We start from the raw sequence: 25925 nt of genomic DNA, 5'->3' as shown, positions 1-25925 counted from the left end.
GATTAGGCACGGTCTTCGTATTACCTTGGCTTTGACCACATCACTACAGCCACCGCAGACAAGCTCTTGAGGGTTGTAGTTTTCTCCAAGTTCTGCATCGCAACGTGCTTCGCCTCCGTAGTATGCCTAAAATGTTAGAAAAGCCGAACATTTGCTAATAGAAACATAAATATCTAAGGTTATATAACAAAATGAAAGTTTAAAGTGGAATCGGGTCAAGGAAGAAATGCTTCAATTCAACACATGGGAACGGTAAAGGATGGGAAACGCGTAGTTAGCTTCTGATCTCCAAAATTATCGTTGGGTGTTGATATGTAAAGTTAAATGTATTGCAAAGTATGTAACGAGAAGTAGGTACCAAAATATACCCAAATGTTTACCAACCTTTTCACACTGACTGCACACGTAGTACGCATAACGCTCCATCGCATAAGCCGCCAAATCTTTGCTGTCCAAGTTCTTTGCTACCCCTTCATATTCCAGTCTCATAAGGGCCTTCCGTTTGACGTCCGCTTTCAACGATACGATCGATTCCAAAATATCGCCCAGAGCCGAGTGCTGAATGTCCATTTTACAGATGGGACACTGCGAGAAGCCAAAACTTATCCGCGGACCATTCCACCGTCTGGTAAGAACAGCCTTGCAGCAGTGGAAGTGGAACACGTGACCACAATCCAGCTGTATTGACGGTGCCGACGAAAGGGCTTCGGTGAAACAGATCATGCACATATCATCCGCGTCTTGCGTCAATTTGGGTTCCTTTCCATTGGCTTTGCTCTCCGATGTTAGACACTTTTGCTGCAGACAAGGCAAACATTTCTCCTCGTTGATTATTCCGCCGCACAGATGGCCACAGTGATGCACCTTCGTGCACGCGCTCGCGGCGTATTCCTGACACTGCTGGTCCACGCATACATTTCCCACGGCCAGCAACCCGGTGTTTCCGGTTACGCCGCAGAACCGGCACACGCCGATCGCATTGGGAGGATCACAAACCAGTGTGTTGTTACCATTGCGGAACTCCAGCATTCCTTTCAACGTTTTCGAGTCGACCAAGGCAAGCAGCCAGAATAGTTTGGCTCGTCCACAACTTTCATGCAGTTCCACGCGAATGGCTTCCTCTTCCTCCTTGCAGACCTGAAAATAGGTTATGAGAATAATATGCGCGATAATGTTATAACATGGTTTTCTGATGAAACTAATTGGGCTGACTCATGGAAAACTTACCGTGCGATAATGATTCCGGGTTTTCCTGTTCAAATGCAGGAAACGGTCACAATCCGAGCACAACGAACCGCACAAACTGCATATAATCATAGCATATGTAACATCATCATCATGGTTAGAACAAAGCGGTCGCGATTCCGACTGTTTCGACCATTGACTTGACGATAACCTGAAAATAATGGTGTCATTATTCTAATCTGCACCTTTGGATGTAAACCTGATCACTCACTTTTCCACATGATCACGATCCAGAACACACAAACTGGCCAAAGCAAGCCACAGCGTCGGGGTGGTCATGCAAGTCTCCGGAACGCGGTACACATCCGACAACCGAGTGATGTTCAGGATACATTCCGCGATAGCAGCTTTCGTTATCATGGACCACTTGTCCGAAAGTTTTCCGTGTGCCATGTCCCGTATCAGGATCATGATATTCTCTGCCTGTTTGGAGGAAATTGTTCCATTCAAAAACCAACGAGGTTTAACAGCGCCTTCGATCCGTATGCCTGGTTTGGATTTCATAGCTACATCGAAATCAACCGAGTTCTCATCGTTCGTTTTATCGTCCAGGAAATCCGAAGAGGAAACCTCAAAGTCGTACTGCTCCGCTACGGGACTGCCTGCTTTGGTAGTGACCGTCGTCGCCATCGGACGATCCGGGTCCGTATTGCTTATCTGCGAGTTGGTCAACGAAATCTTGTTCAACGTAGACTTCTCGTAGTCGTCGATCTTGCAGATGTTCATATACCGCCACAGCTTCATGGAAGGTGGATTTTTGTTGGAATTGTTCTTCACTTTTATCTGCACCTGGAGAGCCTTGGCGATGACGGCTAAGAAAATGTCCAGAATTCCGCATCTGAAACACAGTAAGATATTGCATGATATAAATATGCGAAACAGATATTACAACGTCGTGACAAAATAATGGCTTGAAGAAAAAAAAATAATTGTAGGTACCATGAGTAAACCGGCTGTAAAATGGGTAATTGACAACCTGGAAGGTGCGTCCAATATAGTTCTAGTCTTCACAAGTTTCTAACTCATGCTTCTAAAGGTTAGTTGAAGACTAAGACCATCAGCAGTTGGTTAACCGTTATGTGTCCGACAAACTTTTTGCTTTTTCCTATACCGTGCATTACAAATGGGCGCTGGGTACCCGGGTACCCTGTCGGCCACAAAACGGTTAAAGGAGGTAGGTTCCGAGCATCTGTTCACCAATGAGGCGCTGCTCCGGCAACCATCGGTTAAGTATGAAATCCTGTACCTAAGGTGGCGCGTGGACTCGGAGAATGGCTAGTTCAGACGTTATACGGTCCAAGGATTCGGAGCTGGCTACGTAGGTTATATGTATTATCGGTACCCTGCGGTCGAAATCGATCCTTACAACGATAAAGTGGTCGCGGGGAGAACATCCTAGTAACGTTGCTGTCGTGACATCGTTCTACTGGGTTGGGTCCGAGCCCGTGGTTAGAAGAAGGTCTTATTAATATTCTGATTTGATGTTTAAAATAGCATAATGTATAAAAACTAATTCAAATAAATTGTATCTATCTATATATCGGCACCAACATTTCAAAAGGGCGTAACTGCTTTAGCGTCTTGTACATGGTCCACTTGGTGCGTGGGTGAATTTTTTTAGATCGTAGCTTCTTATGGAGCCCATAGTAGGCACGGCTTCCACTGATGATGTACTTTCGTATTTCACGGCTAGCATTGTTGTCTGCCGTCAGTAAGGATCCGAGGTAGACGAATTCTTCCACCACCTCGAAAGAATCCCCGTCTATCGTCACATCACTACTTAGACGGACCCGGTCGTGTTCGGTTCCGCCTGCCAGCATGCACTTTGTTCTGGACACATTCTCCAAATGCCATCCGCAAAGCACACAAATTGACCGGATTTTGTGAAAATCGTTCCTCAACTGTTGAGTCCGGCGCGTCGCATTACACCTTCCAGAGTGATATTGAAAAGTAGGCATGAGAGTCCATCACCTTGTCGCAGTCCCCGGCGAGATTCAAATAACACTCCCACTGCCATGCTATAAATCACTTACACCAACTGCCATGCCTCAAAACAGTGGGAACGGTATTTTTCAACTGCTAATATCTCAGCCGTTTTTTATCCGATTTGCAAAATTTTTGAAGCTATGAATTTTCCCAGCTTTCTAGATGAATATAAAATTTTCAAACTATGGATTTGGCCAAAGTTCTATTTTTGAGTACGCAAAAACTCGGAGCAAGTACCTTAAAAAATGCTGTTTTTCTGGAGCCATTCCGAGTGTAAATATGTTTCCACGCTTATTTTTATGTTGAATTGCCCATATTAATAAAGCAAAATTATTGCAAAGAAATATATGGAGATACTCATTATTTAAGACTATAAAATCTTCACAAAATTACGTATAATACAGAAAATTTGTATATTCGATTTGAATTTTGTATTCATCGCGACAACCCCTGTGTTTTAATGCTTGAAACCAATCACGTGCATATGAGAAATCTTTTTCCAAACGATTGTGAAAAGTATGAATCTCAGAAACTACAAAATTTTCATAAAATCTCGTATAATACAAGAAATTAGTATTTTTAGTTTGAACTTTACGTTTATCGCAACAATCTCCATGTTATATTGCTTGAAAACAATCACATGCACATAAGAATACATTTAAAGATAAATGAGGACAAGTGTGAATCATAAAATCTACAAAATCTTCACAAAATTACGTATAATACAGAAAATTTGTATATTCTGTTTGAATTTTACATTCATCGCGACAACCCCTGTGTTTTATTGCTTGAAAACAATCACGTGTACATGAGAAAACTTTTTCAGAACAGTTGTGAAAAGTGTGTAATTTAGGAACTACAACATTTTCACAAAATCGCGTATAATACAGGAAATTTGTCTTTTCAGTTTGAACTTCACGTCCATCGCGACCTCCCTTGTGTTTATTGCTTGAAAACAACCACGTGCACATGAGATAGCTTTTTCCAAACGATTTTGAAAAGTGTGAATCTTAGAAACTACAAAAGTTTCATAAAATCACGTATAATACAGGAAATTTTTATTTTCAGTTTGAACTTTACGTTCATCGCGACAATCCCCATGTTATATTCCTTGAAAATAATCGCATATAAATAAGAATACATCTACAGATAAATAGGGACAAGTATGAATCATAAAATTACAAAAACTTCACAAAATTACGTATAATACAGAAAATTTGTATATTCAGTTTGAACTTTACATTCATCGCGACAACCCCTGTGTTTTATTGCTTGAAACCAATCACGTGCACACGAGAATTTCTTTATCCAAACGATTGTGAAAAGTGTGAATCTTAGAAGCTACAAAATTTTCATAAAATCACGTATAATACAGGAAATTCGTGTTTTCAGTTTGAACTTTACGTCCATCGCGACAATCCCCATGTTATATTGCTTGAAAACAATCACGTGTACATAGGAATACATTTACAGATAAATGGGGACAAGTGTGAATCATAAAAACTACAAAATCTTCACAAAATTACGTACAATACAGAAAATTTGTATATTCGGTTCGAACTTTGTATTCATCGCAAAAAACCCTGTGTTTTATTGCTTGAAAACAATCACGTGTTCATGAGAAAACTTTTTCCGAACGATTGTGAAAAGTGTGTATCTTAGGAACTACAACATTTTCACAAAATCGCGTATAATACAGGAAATTTATGTATTCGATTTGAATTTTGTATTCATCGCGACAACCCTTGTGTTTTATTGCTTGAAAACAATCACGTGTGCATAGGAATACTTTCCAACGCGAAAGTGAGAAGTGTGAATCGTAAAAAAATACAAAATCTTTACAAAACTACGTATAATACAGAAAATAAGTATATTCGGTTTGAACTTCACATTTGTCGTAACAAACCCTGTGTTTTATTGCTTGAGAACAATCGCATGTGCAAGAATACTTTTTCAAAACGAATGTGAAATGTGTAAATCTTAGGAACTATAAAAAAACACAAAATTACGTGAAATACTGGAAATTTGTATTTTCAGTTTTACACTTCAAGTCCGTCGCGACAATCCATGTCTCTCATTGCTTCAAAACAATCACATACATACATAAGAATACATTTCCACAGCGATAGGGAGAAGTATGAATCATAAAAACTGCACAGTTTTCACTATTTTACGTATAATACAGGAAGTTTGTTTTTGTGTTTGGAACTCAACATTCATCGCGACAACCCCTGTGTATTATTTTTTAAACAATCACATGCGCATGATAAGTATGATTCTTGAAAACTACAAAATCTTCAAAAAATTACGTGAAATACAGGGAATTATAATTCTCGATTTTAACTATACTTTCGTCGCGACAACCCCTGTGTTTGATTGCTTGAAAACAATCACGTATACATAAGAATACTTTTTCAGAAATATTGTAAGAAGATTGAAATAAGTTAACCACAAAATCTTCACATAACTACGTATAATACAGGAAATTTGTATTTGCGGTTCGTACTCAGCATTCATCGCGATAGCCACTGTGTTTTTTTTTTGAAAACAATCACATGATCATGAGAACAATATTCCAAAACAATTGAAAGAGTGTTGATTCCTATAAACTACAACACATTCACAAAGTTGCTAATAGTAAAGGGAATTTGTTGTTTTTTTTTTCAGTATAAACTTCACATTCATTGTAACAACCCCTGGGGTTTATTGTTTGAAGACGATCAAGTGTGCATGAGAATACTTTCCAGATTAATTTTGAGAAGTTTGTAAACTTTGAATCTATACACAAAACACGCAGCGCGAGACAGGACACAACACTTATAGTTCTTACAAAAAAATAAAAGGGGTTTTAATTTACCTTTTTGAGTCGACCGGTTTCGGGCTCGACGTTGCCCATCTACAGGACGATGTGCGACTGTCGTGTGTGCTGAGGTTCTTACGTTAGCACAAACCTCAAGAAATTGATTTGAATGTATAATCTTTACGATATTACGTACAGTGGCGGTTCCCTAACCTCAAACCCACCTGTTCAACATATATACATTTTTGAATTTCATGAACATTAGTAGAACATTACACAAATAACTGTTTTCATACACTCTCTTGAGGAATTCCTAGAAGAAATCCTAGATAAATTTCATGAGAGTTCCTTGGAGTAATTTCTTAAAAAAAATCCTGAAGGAATTCTAGGAGGGATCCCTAGAAAAGTTTTTGAAGAATTCTCTTAGGGAATTCCTAGAGAATGTCTTGGAGGAATATCTGAAGGAACCTCTGAAGAAATTCTTGGAGTAATTCGTGAAGGAATTCCTGGAGGAATGTCTGAAGCAATTCCTGAAAAAATCTCTAGAGAGAATCTTGAAGGAATGCATGGAGCAACTATTAAATGAATTCCTGGCGTAACCCCCTGAGGAATTCTTGGATGAGACCCAGTAGCAATTCCTGGATAAATACCTGATGGAACTCTTGGAGCAACTCCTGGTGAAATATCCAGAGGAATTCTGGAAGGAATTTCTAGAAAAATCCCTTGAGAAATTTCAGAAGGATTTCCTGGAAGAATCCTTAGAGGAATTTCTGGAGGATTTCCTGGATGAATCTTAGAAGGATTTCCTGGAAGAATTTTCGGAGAATTTCATGGAAGAATCTCTGGAAAAATCTGAAAGCTGCAAGATGTCCAGGAGCATTTCCTGGAAAAATTCCTAAAGAAATTCCTGGAGTTATTCCCGGAGGAGTTCCTGGAGAAATTCCTTAATAAAATCCTAAAGAAATGCCTGGAGGAATTCGTAGAATTATTCCTGTGAAAAGTGTTGGAGGAATCCTTGAAGGAATTTCTGGATGAATCTCTAGAGAAATTCTTGAAAGAATTACTGGATGAATTTTTGGAGATACATATTTCTAAAGGAAATCTGGAAAATATATTTTTCTGAAAAAATCCCTTGAGAAATTCCTGAAGGATTTTCTAGAGGAATTTCTGAAGGGATTCCTGGAGAAATTTTCGAAGGAATTACTGAACTAATGCCTTGTGGAATCCTTAGAGAAATTTGTGAGAAATCCCAGAAGGAATTCTTGAAGCAACTCCTAGAGGAATTTCTGGAGGAATTCCTGAAAGTATCCCTGGAAAAAATCCTGGACGGATTCCTGAAGAAATCCCTAGAAGATTCTTAGAGGAATTTCTGAACGATTTCTGGATGAATCTTTGATGTATTTCTTGGAGGAATCTTCGAAGGATTTCCTGGAGGAACTCTTGAGAAACGCCCTGGAGAAATTCATGGAGAAATCCCCTGAGGAATCATTGAAACAATTCTTGAAACAATATTTGGAGTAATTCCTGGAGAAATGCCTGAAAGAATTCCTAAAAAATTCTTAAGGTATTCCTGGAGAATTTTCTGACATAATTTCTGAAGAATGTCCAGGAGCAATTTTCAAATCCTGATGAAATTCCTGGGGCGTTTCCTGGAGATTTTCCTGCAGGAGTTCCTGGAGCAATTCCTGGACTAAATCCTAGAGGAATTCCTGGAGATATTTCTGTGAGAATTTCTGAAGGAATATCTGGAAGATTACCTGGAGGAATCTCCTAGAGGAGTCATTGAAATAATTATTGGATGAATTTCTGGAGGAAGCTCTAAAGGAACTCTGGGAGATTTTTTTGTAAAAAATTGTAAAAATCTTGAAAAGTTCCTGGAGGAATTTCTGGAGGAATTCATGAAGAAATCCTCAAGGGAATTTTTGAAAAATCCCTGGAGGAATCGTTGGAGAAATTCGTGCAGAAATCTCCGAAGAAGTTTCTGGATGAATTCTCTTTGCAGAATTCCTGAAAGAATCGCTGCAGCAATTGCTGGAGCAAAATCTGGAAGAATTCCTGAAGGAATCCCTGGAAAAAAAATCAAAGGGTCTTCCTAGAGATAATCCTTGAAGAATTTTTGAAGGGATCCCTGAAGGATTTCCTAGAGAAATTTTTGGATGAATTTTTGACAGAATTTCTAGATTAATTCCTGGTGAACTTTCTGGAGGAATCCCTGAAGAAATTTCCTATATTTGAGGAATGCCTGCATGAATTCTTGGAGGAATATCAGGAGAGATTCCTGGAGGAATCGCTGAAAATAATCCTAGAAAATTTTCTTCTAGGATCCAAGTTGGAATCCCTGGAAAATTTCTGAATAAATTCCTGGAAGAATTCCGAGGAGAATTCGTAGTGGAATTCTTGGAGGAACCCTTGAATAAATTCCTGGAGAAATCTTTGGAGGAATTGCTGTAGGAGAATCTGGAAAAACTCTTGGAGGAATCCCTTGAAGAATTCCTGGAAAAAATTCTGTAGGAATTCCTAGGGAAATTCCTGATGGAATTCTTGGAGGAATCCCTCTAGCAGTTCCTGAAGAAAACCCTAGAGAAATTCCTTAAGAATCCCAAGGAATTCCCAAGAGAATCCCTAAACAGTTCCTGAAGGAAGTACTGAATTTATACCTGGAGGAGTTCCTTAAAGAATTCATGGATAAATTCCTAAAGGAATCCTAAGAAGAGTTACTGGGGAAATTTTTAAAATAAGTTGTTCCAGAAAGAATCACAGAAGGAATTCCCGAGTGAAGCCTTGGAGAAATTCCTGGAGAAGTTTCTGGAAGATACCCTAGAGGAAAGCGTGTAGGGATTTCCTGAGGAATCTGTGGAGAAACTCCTGGAGGAATCTCTAGAAGAATTCCTGCAAGCATTTCTGAAGGAATTCCTAGAGGAATATGATAAAAAAAATTAGAGGCATTTCAGAAGGATTCCTTGGAGGAGTTTTTAGAGGAATGCCTGCAACAATCCCCAGAGAAATCACTGGAAAAATCCTTAGAGGAATTCCTGAACAAATTCGTGGAGGAACCCCATGATAAGTTCCTGAATAAATCACAGATGGAATTCTTGGAGAAATCCTGAAGTAATTCTAGAAAGAGTGGATGAACTTTTGGAAGAATCCCTGTGGCAGTTCCTGAAGGAATCCCTGCAGGCGTTCCTGTAGAAACTTCAGGATGAATCCTGGAAGCAATTCCAAGAGGCATTCCTAAGGGAATCCATAAAAAGTTTCTGGAGAAAGTACTGGATTAATTCCTGGAGGAATTCCTGAAGGAATTCCAAGAGGAAGTCCTAAAGAAATTCTTAAAAGAGTTCCTAGGGAATTCTTGGAGGAATTTTGAAAATTATTCCTGAAGTTGTTCCTGAAATAAACACAGAAGAAATAATCTCAGGATGAATCCCTGAAGAAATCCAATGAGGAATCTCATAAGCAATCCCATGAGGAAATATTTTTTTATCTTTATTAACGAGATTTTTAGCCCTTGGCTAGTTCATCTCGGGACCCACGCTTTACTTTGTAGCAGTCAGGAATTTTGTAAATAGTTTATATGTATATACAGGCATGAATTCCATTAATATAGTCCAAATATATGTCTCAATAAGATTGGATAGGTCAATCAGATTAATGAACGAAAAGAAGTTCAAATATAAAGCATCCCTTAGCTTATGCAATCATGAGTTGCGAGCACTTTGCAAAATCTTTCCCGGGGCGGGCTCCTCCGTCTCATTGAAAGGTTGGAAAAGGACAGCGGCACGACCTTCGTACTGAGTTATCCTTCGGGGTTCTATAGTCACAAAGTGCACGACGGGAGTTCGGGAAATGACAAAGTCCGGTTTGTCCGAGGTCCATGTTCTTTAATCTGAGGAGCCACAGATTCGTCCATTTCGTCCGTGACTTCTCAGTTAATCAGAGGTGTGCGCGTTTGAGAATTTGTTCGAGTTCATAAAAAGTATGAAAGTTAGTGACGTTATGTGCATGTAAAATAATTAAATGTCTAATTCATTCCCAGTTCCTAGAAAGTGTGCGTAGTTTTGAAAATTGTGTGCGAAATTAGCTAGGAAACCAAACATAGCAAGGTAATTGTGCTTTTCATGTGCGTTTAGTGCCTGTGCTTAGTGTTCGATTTAGCCGCTAGGCTGTTTATTCGCAGCAGATTCATCTCGCACCCAAGCGCCCAAAACCTGCCCCTCAACGGACGAAAACGTGCCCAGCGACCGTCAACCAGCTGGAAGTCGCCCGATTCGTCAACATATCGGCCGAACGAGGTTCAGGGGACCTCGTGAATGCATCCACCGCCATCCTAGGACATCCATTGTCAGCATTGACGATTCAGTCGCTGTTCGTCCATCTTGAACGAACTCCGTGGACGAGATCGTTGACCCAGCCATAGGTCATCGACTGCGGTAGTGTAGACCAACGAAACCGGTGAGTCATACCAGACAATCTTTTTTGGAGTGAAGTGGGGCGTCCGAGGAGGGCGCCTCGGAGTTTTTTGTTGCCAGTCCAAAGACTGAGAAAAATGCGCATCTAGAGCGAACACGAGACCTTGGATCGTGAACACGTGCGTGACAAACTACCGCCGTGTCGATCCCCGTAGAACCAGGAGCGCAGATTAATACGCATCTGCGCTGCTAAAGCCGTGACGTCACGCGAGATAACGCAAAGCACATGAGCACAGAGTGAGAGTAGACAGACAGGGCAAGAGAATGCACACAAGATAGGGAGTAGCTAGCCAAACCCAATACACACACACAATCGAAGGGAAATGTTTGTTAGATGTTAATAAAATGATAACTAAAACTTCCATGATTTCCGTTTCCGTCTTTCAGAAATAAATGTTAGTGTTGTGTAAGCTCCCAGGTGTTTAGTTACTTTCATGTGTTGCACGTCACTTCGCGATAAGTATCGGTTCCCGTCCTCCACCCAGTTGGGGTTTGATTAATGGGCAGTCAGTCCATCTCTTATGTGTTGATTTGTTGCGCGACGATCGGAGAGTCTGCCCGTGATGAGAAATAACGAGTGACTTATGTTGCATCGTTTGGGAGAATGAGTGGATCTCTTACCGGAATCTCTGAGTGTCTTTGGGAGTAGAGAATTTCGTTGTGATAATAGGGTGAACCCGTTCGGACGTTTGGTTCGTAAGCCAGCCAACGATCTGTAAAATTCCTTTCGAGGAGAATCTATGGACTCGCCCTCAGGAGAGTCTCAACCGGGCAATTAAAATTGGGCATGTGGTCTCCCTTGTGGAGTGGCGCTTAAGCCACGTGTTTTGAGACGGATCGCCCGGGCTGGCTACAACTTCCCTTCCGAAAGAAGTTCCGAAGGAAGAACTCACATTTTGTGTGTTTTTCGGGAGTGGGATTTGATTCCAGGTCCTCGGGGTGAAATGCCTGTGCTTTAACCATCACACCAGGTCCGAGGAATTACTTAGGAAATCCCAGGAAAGTTTTCTTAACAATTCTTGAAACAATTTCTGTAGGAATGCCTAGAAGAAAAAAAAAATGTAGGAATCCATGTTTCCAGTGATCTGTAAATTTATTCTTATATGAAACAATATAACACAAGGATTGTCACGATGAATGTAAAGTTCGAACCGAATATACAACATTTCTGTATTATAGGTAATATTGTAAAGACGATGTAGTTTTGATGACTCACACTTCTCAGAAATGCTTTGAAAAAGTTTTCCTTTGTGCACGTGATTGTTTTCAAACAATAAAACGCAAGGATTGTCGCGATGAACGTAAAATTCGAACTGAAAATACAAATTCCCTGTATTATACGTGATTTTGTGAAAATTTTGTAGTTACTAAAACACACACTTTTCACAATCGATTGGAAAAAGTTTCCTAATGCACACGTGATTGTTTTCAAGTAATAAACACAAGGGTTGTCGAGATGGACGTGAAGTTCAAACTGAAAATACAAATTTCCGGTAACATACGTGATTTTGTGAAAATGTTGTAGTTCCTAAAATACACACTTTTCACAATCGTTCGGAAAAAAATTTCTCATGTACACGTGATTGTTTTCAAGCAATAAAACACAGGGGTTGTCGCGATGAATGTAAAGTTCAAACCGAATATACAAATTTTCTGTATTGTACGTAATTTTGTGAAAATTTTGTAATTTTTTGATTCACACTTGTCCTCATTTATCTGTAGATGTATTCTCATTTACACGCGATTATTTTCAAGCAATATAACATGGGGATTGTCGCGATGAACGTAAAGTTCAAACTGAAGATAAAAATTTCCTGTATTATACGTGATTTTATGAAACTTTTGTAGTTTCTAAGATTCACACTTTTCAAAATCGTTTGGAAAAAGCTTTCTCTTGTGCACGTGGTTGTTTTCAAGCAATAAACACAAGGGTGGTCGCGATGGTCGTGAAGTTCAAACTGAAAAGACAAATTTTCTGTATTATACGTGATTTTGTGAAAATAATGTAGTTTCTTAAATACACACTTTTTACAATCGTTCTGAAAAAGTTTCCTCATGTACACTTGATTGTTTTCAAGCAATAAAACACAGGGGTTGTCGCGATGAATGTAAAGTTCAAACCGAATATACAAATTTTCTGTATTATACGTAATTTTGTGAAGATTTTGTAGATTTTATGATTCACACTTGTCCTCATTTATCTGTAAATGTATTCTTATGTACACGTGATTGTTTTCAAGCAATATAACATGGAGATTGTCGCGATGAACGTAAAGTTCAAACTGAAAATACTAATTTCCTGTATTATACGTGATTTTATGAAAATTTTGTTGTTTCTGAGATTCATACTTTTCACAAACGTTTGGAAAAAGATTTCTCATGTGCACGTGATTGGTTTCAAGCAATAAAACACAGGGGTTGTCGCGATGAATACAAAGTTCAAATCGAATATACAAATTTTCTGTATTATACGTAATTTTGTGAAGATTTTATAGTCTTAAGTAATGAGTATCTTCATATATTTCTTTTCAATAATTTAACTTTATTAATATGGGCAATTCAACATTAAAATATGCGTGGAAACTAATTTACATTCGGAATGGCTCCAGAAAAACAGCATTTTTAAGGTACTTGCTCCGAGTTTTTGAGTACTCAAAAATAGAACTTTGGTCAAATCCATAGTTTGAAAATTTTATATTCATCTGGAAAGCTGGGAAAATTCATAGCTTCAAAAATTTTGCAAATCGGATGAAAAACGGCTGAGTTATATCAAGTTGAAATTACCGTTCCCACTGTTTGGGAGGCATGGCAGTGGGAGTGATAAACTGTATACTTCACCCAAAACTCTTACGCAGTTTTTTTTTTTTTTTTTTTTTTTTTTTTTTTTTTTTTTTTTTTTTTTTTTTTTAAGAGTGACCAGGTGGAGCTGCAGGACAGCTGATAGCAAAGCCTGGACCCTTTCCCAACTTTCCCCCTACTAAGACCAATACTCACGATGGACTAGACGATGTCGTCAACTTGAGCAAAGTGTGTAGTAATTAGCATTGGGTCGTAGTAGTTTTTAAAAATACTGTTGTTAACTTTTCCCATCGCACTAGTGTTTTGATCGAATGGAAGCTCCAAAGATGATTTGATAATTGAACAATATTTCAATAATCGAAAATCTCCGAGGTCACTGGACAACATTCAGAGATAAAAAAAAAGGTGTCTATGTCTATGTTAACGCCTTCAGAGTACTATTCTTAAGAAATATACAAAGAGCGAAAAGAAAAAAAAATGTGTCGTAGCTAATTTTTAAAAAATTGATATTTCTGAAAATTATTCGAAAACAACTACCAGAGCTAGCGTTTTTAGCCGATATGGGCAACTAGTTTTTCTGACAGCTTCCCCAAACAATATTCAGATAATATCCTCAACTATTTTAAAATACATTCTGAAAATTATTTCAAGCTGATTACCAATAGTGTCAATAACCGATGTTAGTCATTGACAGCACCAGCATCATCCCCAAATAACTCTCATATTAGTGTTAGATAACACTTTTTGAGCTTCCATTCGATATCGTAAAGAAATTTGTCAAACCCTATTTGTCAAAATATAGTCAATAATGTATCAAATTGTGTTCCTAATTTTGCTAGTCGTCTTCTGCATATCTGTGATCATCTCAGTCCAAAGTAATATTATATCCATCGTAACCCTTTACATTGTCAACCGTCCTAAGTCCTAACTAAATTCCTGCTTTTTTGATCAGTGAAATAATACCGTCTAAGATATAAAAACAAAACAGTTCAGTCAACTGAAAAATGATAATGATTATTTGTCAACTTTTATAAATTCACAAAACCCATAAAAATAAGAAATACAAATATAACTCCTATAATCAACAGTTTTATCTTTACCTAAACAGTCCATAATTTTCTAATTGTAATGAATCTAATCTGTAAGACTGTTAGTCAACTTATCCTAGCGTCCCCTGTCCTGTGTACTTTCGATTTCAAGTAATGAATGATGAGTGTAACGCAGAGGCCTCCCCTACTCACTCTTGCGTTACGTTAAATTTAACAATTATTGTTAAATTGGAGAAAATTCAATGAATTCAAAGTGTTGAGAACCGCCCATCTTCCAACACTGCCGAAGGTGGTGTAGATTCCGGTCGCTCCCCGATAGCTGTCAACGCGACAGCGGTGGAAAACGAATGTCAGAATAAAGAGGATAGACATTGAGATCAACAAACGTGGTCGGTTCAGCCGTTGGATTGTTCGTCGCATGACCGAGTTATAGTGACCGTCGATTTCTGCACCGATTAATGAGAGTGAGCCGCAAACCATTTGCCCCACGTCAACGCCTCTCCGACGGGTCGAATTTGGTCAGATTTGTGACGAACGAGCTGAACGGAATCGCTCGAAACACGAGGCTACCGTCCAGCTGTTGAAGTTTTCCGACTAAGTCGGACCAGTTTGAAAGGCCGGATTACCGGCACGAAAGTTACTGAATTCGTTAGAGTTGCACAACCAAACTCATTTTGTAAAAGTCTCGTTGACTCGAGGATCTGTTGCGAGTCGAGGTTTCTGCAAGTATGCGGTAGAACACTGAATGTAAGCTTCATGAATATGTACTGGTAAACCTAAGCTAACGAATTCTTAATAAATTACAGCTTAAAGCTGCTTCTGTAAAAGGTCTGCTAACAGAGGTGTTTACGACTGCCCCTGAAACCCTCCGATCCGCAACAAACTTTAAGATTCATTTCGTGAATCACTGCGAAGTAAGCAGAAAGAAGTCCTGCGAAGTAAGCAGCATCATGAATTCCGCTCGGACCTGCGGAAAATGTCATACGAATGGCTGGGTGAGCCATATGGTCGGATGCGACATGTGTGACATCTGGTTGCACCAGGAGTGCGCAGGCATAACGAGCGAGACCCATGACCCTAATAAAAGTTGGCGCTGCGAGCGATGTATACATGACGAGGCGACGGAAATAGCCAGCAACCGTACCCGGCACACTACAAGGACGTCAAGCAGCATCCGGGCACAACGGGCAGAGTTGGCCTTGAAGCTTCTCGAGGAGGAGCAAGAACTTATCAAGAGGAACCGCGAAAAGGAGGATGAATTCCGGAAAAAGGAGGAGGAAATACAGCGCAAGAGAGCCGAGCAAGATGCAGAGCTGCTGAAACAGAAGCATCAGCTGCTTCAGTCTTTGGAGGACGGAAGCGGTAGTGTTAGAAGCGGAATGAGTAGTAGCGCAAGCCGGAAGAAGGTCGAATCGTGGCTTGGAACCAATCGTGGCGCTGTTCAAATTCCTCTAGCTGAGCAGCCACAGGAATCTGGATCAACTCATCCCGCAGACCCAGCAGTAACGATGGCAGTATCCTCATCGTCGGAGCTGAAGTCTGGTCTCGATTCCTTCGAGCCAACAGCAACGAAGGCCAACAACGTACCGAAATCGACGTCCACACCACAAAAAACCTTAAGTACCCCTTCAGTTTTTCCTCAAATATTGGCCCCTCCGTCAAAATTACCGTTGCAAGGGACTAACAGTTCGATGCTCTCAAAGTGGGCTGGGCACTACCCGGGGGTGAATGTTCATTCTTCGTCCGCACTTCCGACGATTTTTGAAACTCAGTCAAATGCGATTCCTGCGAATCAATCAAATCGTTTCGGTGCAACGTCAACGGTTCCTATTACACGAAACGTTTGCGATAGGCAGTCAAGAATGGTACATTCCACTGGTCCTCAAGGGACCCTTGGGTGTGAAGTTATGTCCATGGGACAGGTAGTAACTGTCAACTCCTCCGGTTCGCGATTTGTAACAGCTCCATCGTTTGAGTGTGTGTCAAGTGTAGTGGCAGTGAACTCTCTACCTAAACCGAGTGGTCCTTCCTCTGGACAATGGTATCAACCTAGGGGTGCACCATCTGAAGCCGCAGCACCTTTATCCATGCCAGGAGCGTACGGACAAGCGCGAACGGACTTTAACATCGACAGTAATCTGAATCCACCGCTAGTGGGCATCAATAGAGATCCAAATCAGATAGACAGTTCACATTCTATCTTGCCTCCATGCGTACCGCAGAATATGCCGCTGCAATGTACGCCATCAGGCGGGCAATTAGCAGCGCGACAGGTGATGCCGCGGGATCTACCATCATTTTCCGGAGACCCACAAGACTGGCCGTTGTTTTCTAGTTCGTTTTATAATTCTACGGCAGCCTGCGGATACACGGACGTGGAAAACCTTGCCCGCTTACAGCGCTGCTTGAAGGGACATGCGCTGGAGTCCGTGAAGAGCCGCTTGTTAATGCCGCAGTCAGTTCCGCACGTGATGGAAACTCTACGGATGCTGTACGGGCGACCGGACATCCTGATCCATTCTCTGCTGCAGAAGCTACGAAATGTTGCCTCACCAAGAAATGAGAATTTGCAGTCAATAATCAACTACGGAATGGCAATCTTGTCGACCATATGTTCATTGCGGATTTAGGCGATCACCTACGAAATCCTATGTTGCTGTATGAACTGGTAGAAAAACTTCCACCACAAATGCGAATGCAATGGTCCTGGTACAAGCGCTCAATTGCTGAGGTCAACCTGGCGACATTCGGTGAATTCATGTCAGAGTTAGTAAAGACAGCGACAGATGTTACGATTCCGGTGGATTCTTCAAGCCAGACTAAATCATCCAACTCAGGACGAGACAAGCAAAAACTGTATGCCCACGCAGAAGCTGATGGTTACCAATCAGCAGAAGTAATGTCGGATAGGCAGCCTCATTTTAGAGATTCGGAAAGTACGAAGAGACTGTGCGCTTACTGTTCTGATGACGATCATGAAGTCGCGCGATGCCCCCAGTTCAAGGCTTTAGATCTCGACGGAAGGTGGAAAGCGATTCGATCGAAAGGACTTTGCAGAACCTGCTTGATTCCACATCGGAAATGGCCGTGCCGTTCGGGCAAGGAGTGTGGAGTGGACGGCTGCCGATTCCGTCATCATACCCTGCTACACTCGCGTCTGGAGTCAACGGGTGATGCGAAGACTAGCGAAAACGTCGCGCGACAAAATTACCATTCAGTGAACAGATTCTCTCTGTTTCGCTATCTGCCCGTAACACTCGAAGGGAACGGAAAGAAAGTGAATACGTTTGCCTTTCTGGATGACGGAAGTGAGTCTACGTTAATGGAGTCTGGACTTGCAGCGGAACTGGACGTCAGCGGCCCCGAAGAACCTTTCTGGTTAGGCTGGACTGGGAATATATCTCGAGAAGAGAAAGGCTCCCAGCGAATCTCAGTAGCGATTTCAGGAACAGGACTGAAAAGCCAATTCCGACTAAACAACGTACGCACGGTGCAGTCTTTAAAGCTACAAAGTCAATCACTCCCCTACCTCGAACTTCAGAAAATGTATCCACACCTGAGAGGACTCCCGTTGCGCAGCTACACAGACGCGGTACCGAGGATCATCATCGGCATCGAGCATGCGCAGATGCTTACGACTTTGAAAGTGCGAGAAGGCGGTGCAAACGATCCAATTGCAGCGAAGACGCGGCTAGGCTGGTGCGTTTACGGAAAACAGGTCGACGGTGGATGTACAGTTTCCAGGCTTAATTCCCATTCCGACGAGATCGGGAACCGAGAGTTACACGAGCAGATGAAGCAGTATTTCAACATCGAGCAAGCAGCGGTGGCTACTTCACTAAAGTCAGAGGAGGACAAAAGAGCTCGCAAATTACTGGAGAAAACAACTAGAAGGGTCGATGGCGGGTTCGAGACCGGACTCCTGTGGAAGTATGACCATCCATTGTTCCCAAACAGCTATCCACTTGCGGTGCGCAGGATGCAGTCATTGGAGAAGCGGCTGGCCAAAGAACCAGGTCTTAAAGAACGAGTGAATAATCAGATAGCAGAGTACGAGTCGAAAGGATACGCCCACCGAATATCACAAGAGGAAATTGAGACAACAAATCCGGATCGTGTATGGTACCTGCCACTTAGCATCGTGAGGAATCCGAAGAAGCCGGAGAAAATCCGTCTGATTTGGGACGCTGCAGCTCGAGTCAACGGCGTTTCTTTCAACGACATGCTCATCAAAGGACCAGACATGTTGACGTCAATGTTCACAGTCCTGCTACGGTTCCGTCAGCGTTCAGTTGCCGTGTGTGGAGACATAAAAGAAATGTTCCACCAAGTTCGGATCATCCCACAAGATAAGCAATCGCAGCGGTTCATCTATCGAGATCATCCAGATCAATCCCCTCAGATATTCGTTATGGATGTTGCAACGTTCGGTGCGACATGCTCACCGTGCTCCGCACAGTTCGTCAAGAACACCAACGCCCAGAACTACGCATCGCAATTCCCAAGAGCTGCGGATGCGATCGTCAATGCCCATTATGTTGATGACTACCTTGACAGTGTAGACACGATCGACGAAGCGGTCAAATTGGTGAAAGATGTAAAGTTCGTTCATGCTCAAGGTGGTTTCGACATCCGGAACTTCTCATCCAACTCGGCTGAAGTGTTACAACGTCTGGGCGAGACCGAGAACGTGAAGGAGAAATCAATCATTCTTGATAAATCTTCGGTTACGGAGCGTGTTCTGGGGATGGTGTGGAGACCAACGGTTGACGTATTCACCTTTGATACCACTCTGAAAGATGATCTTACGAGGCTACTGGTAGAAGGAGATACACCCACAAAACGGCAGGTGTTGAGGCTCGTAATGTCGCTGTTTGACCCTTACGGGTTCATCGCCCACTTCATCATTCACGGCAAGATCCTCATGCAGCACATTTGGAGATCTGGAACAGACTGGGACGAAAAGATTGTGGATGAGCTCCACGATCTGTGGAAGGACTGGACACGTCTCTTGATGCAATTGGGCGAAGTAGAGGTTCCCCGCTGTTTCTTCGGTACGGCAAATAGTAAACTGCACAGTGGGATACAGCTTCACGTGTTCGTCGACGCAAGTGAGTTAGCGTATGCTTGCGTTGCATATTTGCGTACCGTCCATGATGGTAAAGTGCGGTGCGTGTTAGTCGCAGCGAAGACGAAGGTGGCGCCGCTTAAACCGCTCTCCATCCCTCGCTTGGAGCTGCAAGCCGGCCTGATAGGCAGCCGATTGCTGAACAACATCTGTACTGCCTTGGATCTGCCAATAGAAAAGCGGTACGTTTGGACAGATTCCAGAACATCTCTCGCGTGGATTCGCTCGGATAGTCGCCGCTATCATCCATACGTGGGCTTTCGTGTCGGCGAGATTCTTAATTTTTCTACCGTCGATGAGTGGCACTACGTTCCATCGAAACAAAACGTGGCTGACGACGCCACCAAGTGGGGAGTTGGACCTAGCTTCAGTGCAAGTAGTCGTTGGTACACGGGTCCGGATTATCTCTTCTTGCCAGAGAACGAATGGCCAGAGCAGCCAGTGAAACAATTGATGACCGATGAAGAGCTACGTACTGGACTGCAGCATCATCGAGAAATGTCGCAGCCTCTGATTGACGTGAGAAGATTCTCGAATTGGAACCGCTTGTTACGCACGACGGCGTATTTGTTGCGCGCAGTGAAGATGTTCCGAACGCGAGGCCAATCTGGACCGTTAACCAGCGAGGAGTTGCTGCAGGCTGAAAGCTTGTTGTGGCGACAGGTGCAGTATGAAACATTTCCCGACGAGTACTGTGTGCTGGAGTTCAACAAAGCGAATCCTGAGAAAGAGCAGAAGCGAATCGAGAAGGGCAGTCCATTGTACGAACAGTCGCCGTTTATGGATGATGTTGGCGTGATAAGGATGAGTAGCAGGATTGGTGCTGCTTTCACCGTACCCTTTGGAACGAAATATCCGATAATTTTGCCGAAAGATCACTATCTGACAGCTCTTCTGGTCGACAGTTACCACAGGCGATACAAACATCAGAACCGTGAAACTGTTTTCAACGAAATACGTCAGCAATTTCGTATCCCGAAGTTGCGGCCTCTGATCCAACGTGTAGCCCGGAGCTGCCAGAGTTGCAAACTTCAGAAGTCAACACCACGACCACCGATAATGGCACCACTTCCGAAGGCCCGGTTGACACCCCACATCCGGGCGTTCAGCCAAACCGGCGTCGACTACTTCGGCCCAATCCTGGTAAAGCAGGGTCGCAGTTTGGTGAAACGCTGGGTTGCACTCTTTACGTGTCTTACTACACGAGCGGTGCACCTGGAGATAGTGCACAGCCTTTCAACACAATCCTGTGTGATGGCAATCCGCCGATTCGTTGCGCGCAGAGGATCCCCGTCCGACCTTTACTCAGATAACGGGACCTGCTTTCGCGGAGCTAGCAACCTGTTGACGGAGCAGATGGAAGCTATCCACGAACACTGCGCTGTGACCTTCACCAATGCTAGAACGAGCTGGCACTTCAATCCCCCATCTGCACCTCACATGGGGGGCTGCTGGGAACGGATGGTGCGTTCGGTGAAGGCAGCTATGGGGGCCATCTCAGAGCATCCTCGTCATCCAAGTGACGAGATTCTAGAGACTGTAGTATTGGAAGCCGAAGCGATCGTGAACTCACGACCGCTGACCTACGTACCACTCGACAATGAAGATCAAGATGCATTAACACCAAACCATTTTCTACTGTACGGCTCAAGTGGTGTGGTGCAACCACGGACTTCACTGGTGACGGACGGCGCCACGCTACGAGACAGCTGGAAACTCGCCCAGTATCTAGCAGATTTGTTTTGGAAACGCTGGGTTCGTGAGTATCTACCGACGCTGACTAGACGGACTAAGTGGTTCGAGCCTGCGAAGCCTATGGGACCCGGAGATTTGGTCATTATCATCGACGAAAACAAGCGAAATGGATGGATACGAGGACGTATCGTTGAAGTCACACGAGGCAGGGACGGTCAAGTCCGAAGTGCAGTTGTAAGGACCGCAGAAGGGTGTATGAAACGACCAGTAGTAAAGTTAGCGTTGCTAGATGTTTGCGGAAACCAGCAGGGAGGACCCCCGGAACTACACGGGAGGGGGAATGTTGAGAACCGCCCATCTTCCAACACTGCCGAAGGTGGTGTAGATTCCGGTCGCTCCCCGATAGCTGTCAACGCGACAGCGGTGGAAAACGAATGTCAGAATAAAGAGGATAGACATTGAGATCAACAAACGTGGTCGGTTCAGCCGTTGGATTGTTCGTCGCATGACCGAGTTATAGTGACCGTCGATTTCTGCACCGATTAATGAGAGTGAGCCGCAAACCATTTGCCCCACGTCAACGCCTCTCCGACGGGTCGAATTTGGTCAGATTTGTGACGAACGAGCTGAACGGAATCGCTCGAAACACGAGGCTACCGTCCAGCTGTTGAAGTTTTCCGACTAAGTCGGACCAGTTTGAAAGGCCGGATTACCGGCACGAAAGTTACTGAATTCGTTAGAGTTGCACAACCAAACTCATTTTGTAAAAGTCTCGTTGACTCGAGGATCTGTTGCGAGTCGAGGTTTCTGCAAGTATGCGGTAGAACACTGAATGTAAGCTTCATGAATATGTACTGGTAAACCTAAGCTAACGAATTCTTAATAAATTACAGCTTAAAGCTGCTTCTGTAAAAGGACTGCTAACAGAAGTGTTTACGACTGCCCCTGAAACCCTCCGATCCGCAACACAAAGATTAGGTCTATGCAAGCTGAATTATAACTTGTCTTGAGCTTGTGATAAATGCACAACGGATACTCCTTTGGTTCCCATTAGCACTTACGGCCGATTCCTTCACTTGCGCTCAACTCGTAAACCAGATATATCTAGCTCAAACTCCAAGCGGTGGTGAATAAACTGGCACTAAAGTGCTAATGGGTTAAGCCCTCCCATCGCGTCAAGATTGAATATCCAGGGATATTATGAGTTTTATGAACTCATTCGTTTAGGTGACAGATGACGGAAGATGATCTATGACAGCACTTTGTAAGTAGCATTCAAAATGGTAATCGCTCTGAAGCTCTCAAATTTCAAATGGTCTTTCTTGTGAGTGTTCAGATTACCCCTTCCTTCCACTTTTCCGGTAGCTGATCGGTTTGCCAGATCCTGACTATCAACCGGTGCAGATAGGTGCCCAACTAACATTTTCAGCGCTATAAGCTTCAGTCATTTGCTTTCTGTTGTGTAACCATCGAGTAAAAGCAGTCAACGCTGAATAAAAGGGAAGCTAGTCAAATATAAATCATAAGCTAATACACGACTGCAAAACAAGCACCATACAGCTACCAAACTCGGTTTTCAGAAATCCATTACTTGTCACTGGGGCTGCCTTTACTCCACCCTATTCCAACTCCGGGAGATTTCCCGGAAGATGTGAAAACTTGAACACATCGAATAAGGTCCCCCACTAACAAAACAGCTGCTACTATACAGTACAATTCATTATACTGACAAATCCCTAAACCAGCAGCGCTTTAAAGGCCGTTATGTGATTTCATTACGGCTAGAAGCTGTAATAAAGAAACTGTTGGTTTACCAACACGGCTTGTCGGATATAAACATTATTGTCAAAACAAACTTTAAGTGGGTTATACAGGGTGTTAGGTTCTTGAGTGCAAACTTTTTAAAGGGTGATAGAGGACCATAAATGGAGAAAAAAATTGTTCTACGCATATGGTCAAATCTCAACCGTTACGTAGTTATTGAACTTCCCATGTTTATGACTCTTATTGCCTTAACTGGAAATAACTTGAAAATGGTCAAACTTATCGAAGTTTTTTTTATCCTTATTCGAAAGATTATTGAATTTTCTAACAAATGGCATCTTTGAATCGATTGGTTTAGTTAAATAACTAAGTTTTCTAGAGCAAAATAGCTAAAAATAGCGTATTTTTATTGTTTTTTGTCAATTCGACGCATACATTTCAAAAGGGCGTAACTGCTTTTGCAATCATCACCTTCTTTTAAAGCTGTGGATCATGTTTTATGATTTCCATGTTTTTCACAACAAGTACCAGATGGGAAAAACTCTCCTCTTTCCGACAACTACGGTGGTTTGAGTGTAAGGGAGGCAGTACGACCTACAGCTTTGAAAGAAGGTATTACTTCCAAATGCAGTTACGCCCTTTTGAAATGTTGGTGCCGAATTATCTTTGAAACATGCGTAATAAATTAAAATTCTTTCTTTGGCAAAGTTGTGACCCCTGTTACACTCTACAATTCGTTCTTTGACACCAAACTTCTAGCTCTTATCATTTTCTTGCAATTTTGATTTAAATGTGCGGCACAATGCGCAAAAAAGTGCTTTCCATGACAGTTGCAAATTTATGATCTGAAATGCGATGTTAAAATCAAAATTGCAACAAAACGATAAGAGATAGAAGTTTGGTGTCAAAGAACGAATTGTAGAGTGTAACAGGGGTCACAACTTTGCCAAAGAAAGAATTTTAATTTATTACGCATGTTTCAAAGATAATTGACAAAAACCAATAAAAATACGCTATTTTTAGCTATTTTGCTCTAGAAAACTTAGTTATTTAACTAAACCAATCGATTCAAAGATGCCATTTGTTAGAAAATTCAATAATCTTTCGAATAAGGGTAAAAAAACTTCGATAAGTTTGACTATTTTCAAGTTATTGCCAGTTAAGGCAATAAGAGTCATAAACATGGGAAGTTCAATAACTACGTAACGGTTGAGATTTGACCATATGCGTAGAACAATTTTTTTCTCCATTTATGGTCCTCTATCACCCTCTAAAAAGTTTGCACTCAGGAACCTAACACCCTGTATAGCTACTACACAAATTGTTTACAGCTGTCCATGTATGTGCTGTGAAATTATTTGGGTTGCTTTTATTGCACTTTAATTCAATGCCGGAAGATTTGCCGGAAGATGTGCAAATCGAGTAAGAGTCCCAGCCACTACAACAGCTGCTTTTAAACAGTACGTTTTGTAATGTTGCCAAAACACAAAACAGCAGCGCTTCGTAGCCGTTTAAAGAACACTCTTTCAGCTAGAAGCTGTGAAGAAGAATCTGTTGGCACAACCACACAGCTTGTTCAATGTAAACATTATTGCGTTTGACGTTTCACAAGCTTTTACAGCAAGATGAAGTTGGGTAAGGTTTCTTGTGGCACAATTATGAAGCCTTGTCTGGAGTAAAACAAAACAGGCTATTTTCTATGTTATTTATATATAGCAGTGTGGCAGCGAGCCGAGGACATCATCGGAACCAGTGGATACGGAGATCGGGAGTTCGATTCCAAGTAGCGGCAAGTACTTAAATTATTCAATTTTAAAAATGATAATTCCAGTTCCACATGTATTGCATCACAGTATCCATAACCTAATTATATTTAATCGTTTAATTTGGGGATGCCGTAAAACTTTTATTTAACAACTGCGAAAAGGCTGAAAAAGCGCCTTCTCAAGCTGTTATTCAGTTAGTGGTTACATAGGAGCCGAGAAAAGAGCTATGACTAGGTGGCATAGAAGCTGATCGCACAGCATGTACAAGCTGATTAAGTTCGCCAGATTCATTGGTATAGGGCTTGCATAGAAGCTTCCGTTCTTACCTTTTTCAACTCCTCCTCCCCCCTATGTCACACTTTTTGTATGGGACTTCATTATTTTTTGTATGGGTTGTCACGTTCTGTAAAACCCCCCCTCCCCCCTAAAAGCGTGACGTAATTTGTGCATGACCCCCAACTGGCTTGTACAAAGCACCACAAGTGCTTTTGGACTATGGTGTATTATCTTTGCGTGCCTAACCGAAAATACGTATTAATTTGATTTTTTACCACTAAAAATAAAATTGTAAAAGTAATTTTAATTCATTATGAAATACTCACTTGTTCATGTTGAATGTTTCATTGTTCTGGCTGAGCAGATTGAAATCCGTTTCCGGGACCTTTTCAACTCCAAGCAGCTCACATAACGTTTCCGGCGAAATTTCCGGTAAAATACGACGAATCAATGCAGTCACTTGCCGTTGTACTCGATCGCTTCCGGTATGCAGCAGGGAGAACAAATCCTTCAACAGGCCGTGCTGATGAGACAAATACGAACGTCCAACTGCACTCCCCGATAGAGCGAGCACCATGCTCAACATTTCGAAACAGTACGTATCGTTCATTTTGAGATTCTCCTCAAAGTCGGTCTCGTTGTCGGCGCTGAACATGACATTGTGTTCCCACTCTTCCCTAGAGCGAAGGGCTTCCTTCTGAATGGCGTGCACAATGTGAACGATGATCTGTTTTTGCAAGTGACTCAACTTGCTGCGACTGAACAGAATACCGACCATGTGCTCCCGCAAGTCCAGCGATTCAGTCGACGAAGAGATGACCGTCGATTCGTTGATTTTCGATGAGGTAGGCGTGTTGTAACCGAAACATTTCCCACTTTCGAGAATCAATTTGCCGAAGACCTAGAGAAAAGGCACATTTCAAACTTGAGACAACATTCGTGGTAATTCCC

At 42.1% G+C, this 25925-nt stretch overlaps 1 protein-coding gene across 1 annotated transcript in view; it reads right to left on the bottom strand.

Moving 5' to 3' along the window:
- Nucleotides 1-25925, bottom strand: part of LOC109431372 (E3 ubiquitin-protein ligase highwire) — a 146459-nt gene that overhangs the window by 1937 nt on the left and 118597 nt on the right. The window contains exons 37-41 of the mRNA XM_062845647.1: nt 25301-25875; nt 1457-2083; nt 1228-1396; nt 385-1137; nt 25-126 (exon numbers count right to left, since the gene is read on the bottom strand). Coding sequence (XP_062701631.1) covers nt 25-126; nt 385-1137; nt 1228-1396; nt 1457-2083; nt 25301-25875 — 2226 coding nt within the window. The remainder of the gene's footprint in view (nt 1-24; nt 127-384; nt 1138-1227; nt 1397-1456; nt 2084-25300; nt 25876-25925) is intronic.

Source organism: Aedes albopictus, chromosome 1, assembly GCF_035046485.1.
Source record: "Aedes albopictus strain Foshan chromosome 1, AalbF5, whole genome shotgun sequence".
NCBI lineage: Eukaryota > Metazoa > Arthropoda > Insecta > Diptera > Culicidae > Aedes > Aedes albopictus.
Note: the sequence above shows the minus strand (reverse complement) of the source record. Positions and strands in the feature narration are given on the sequence as shown.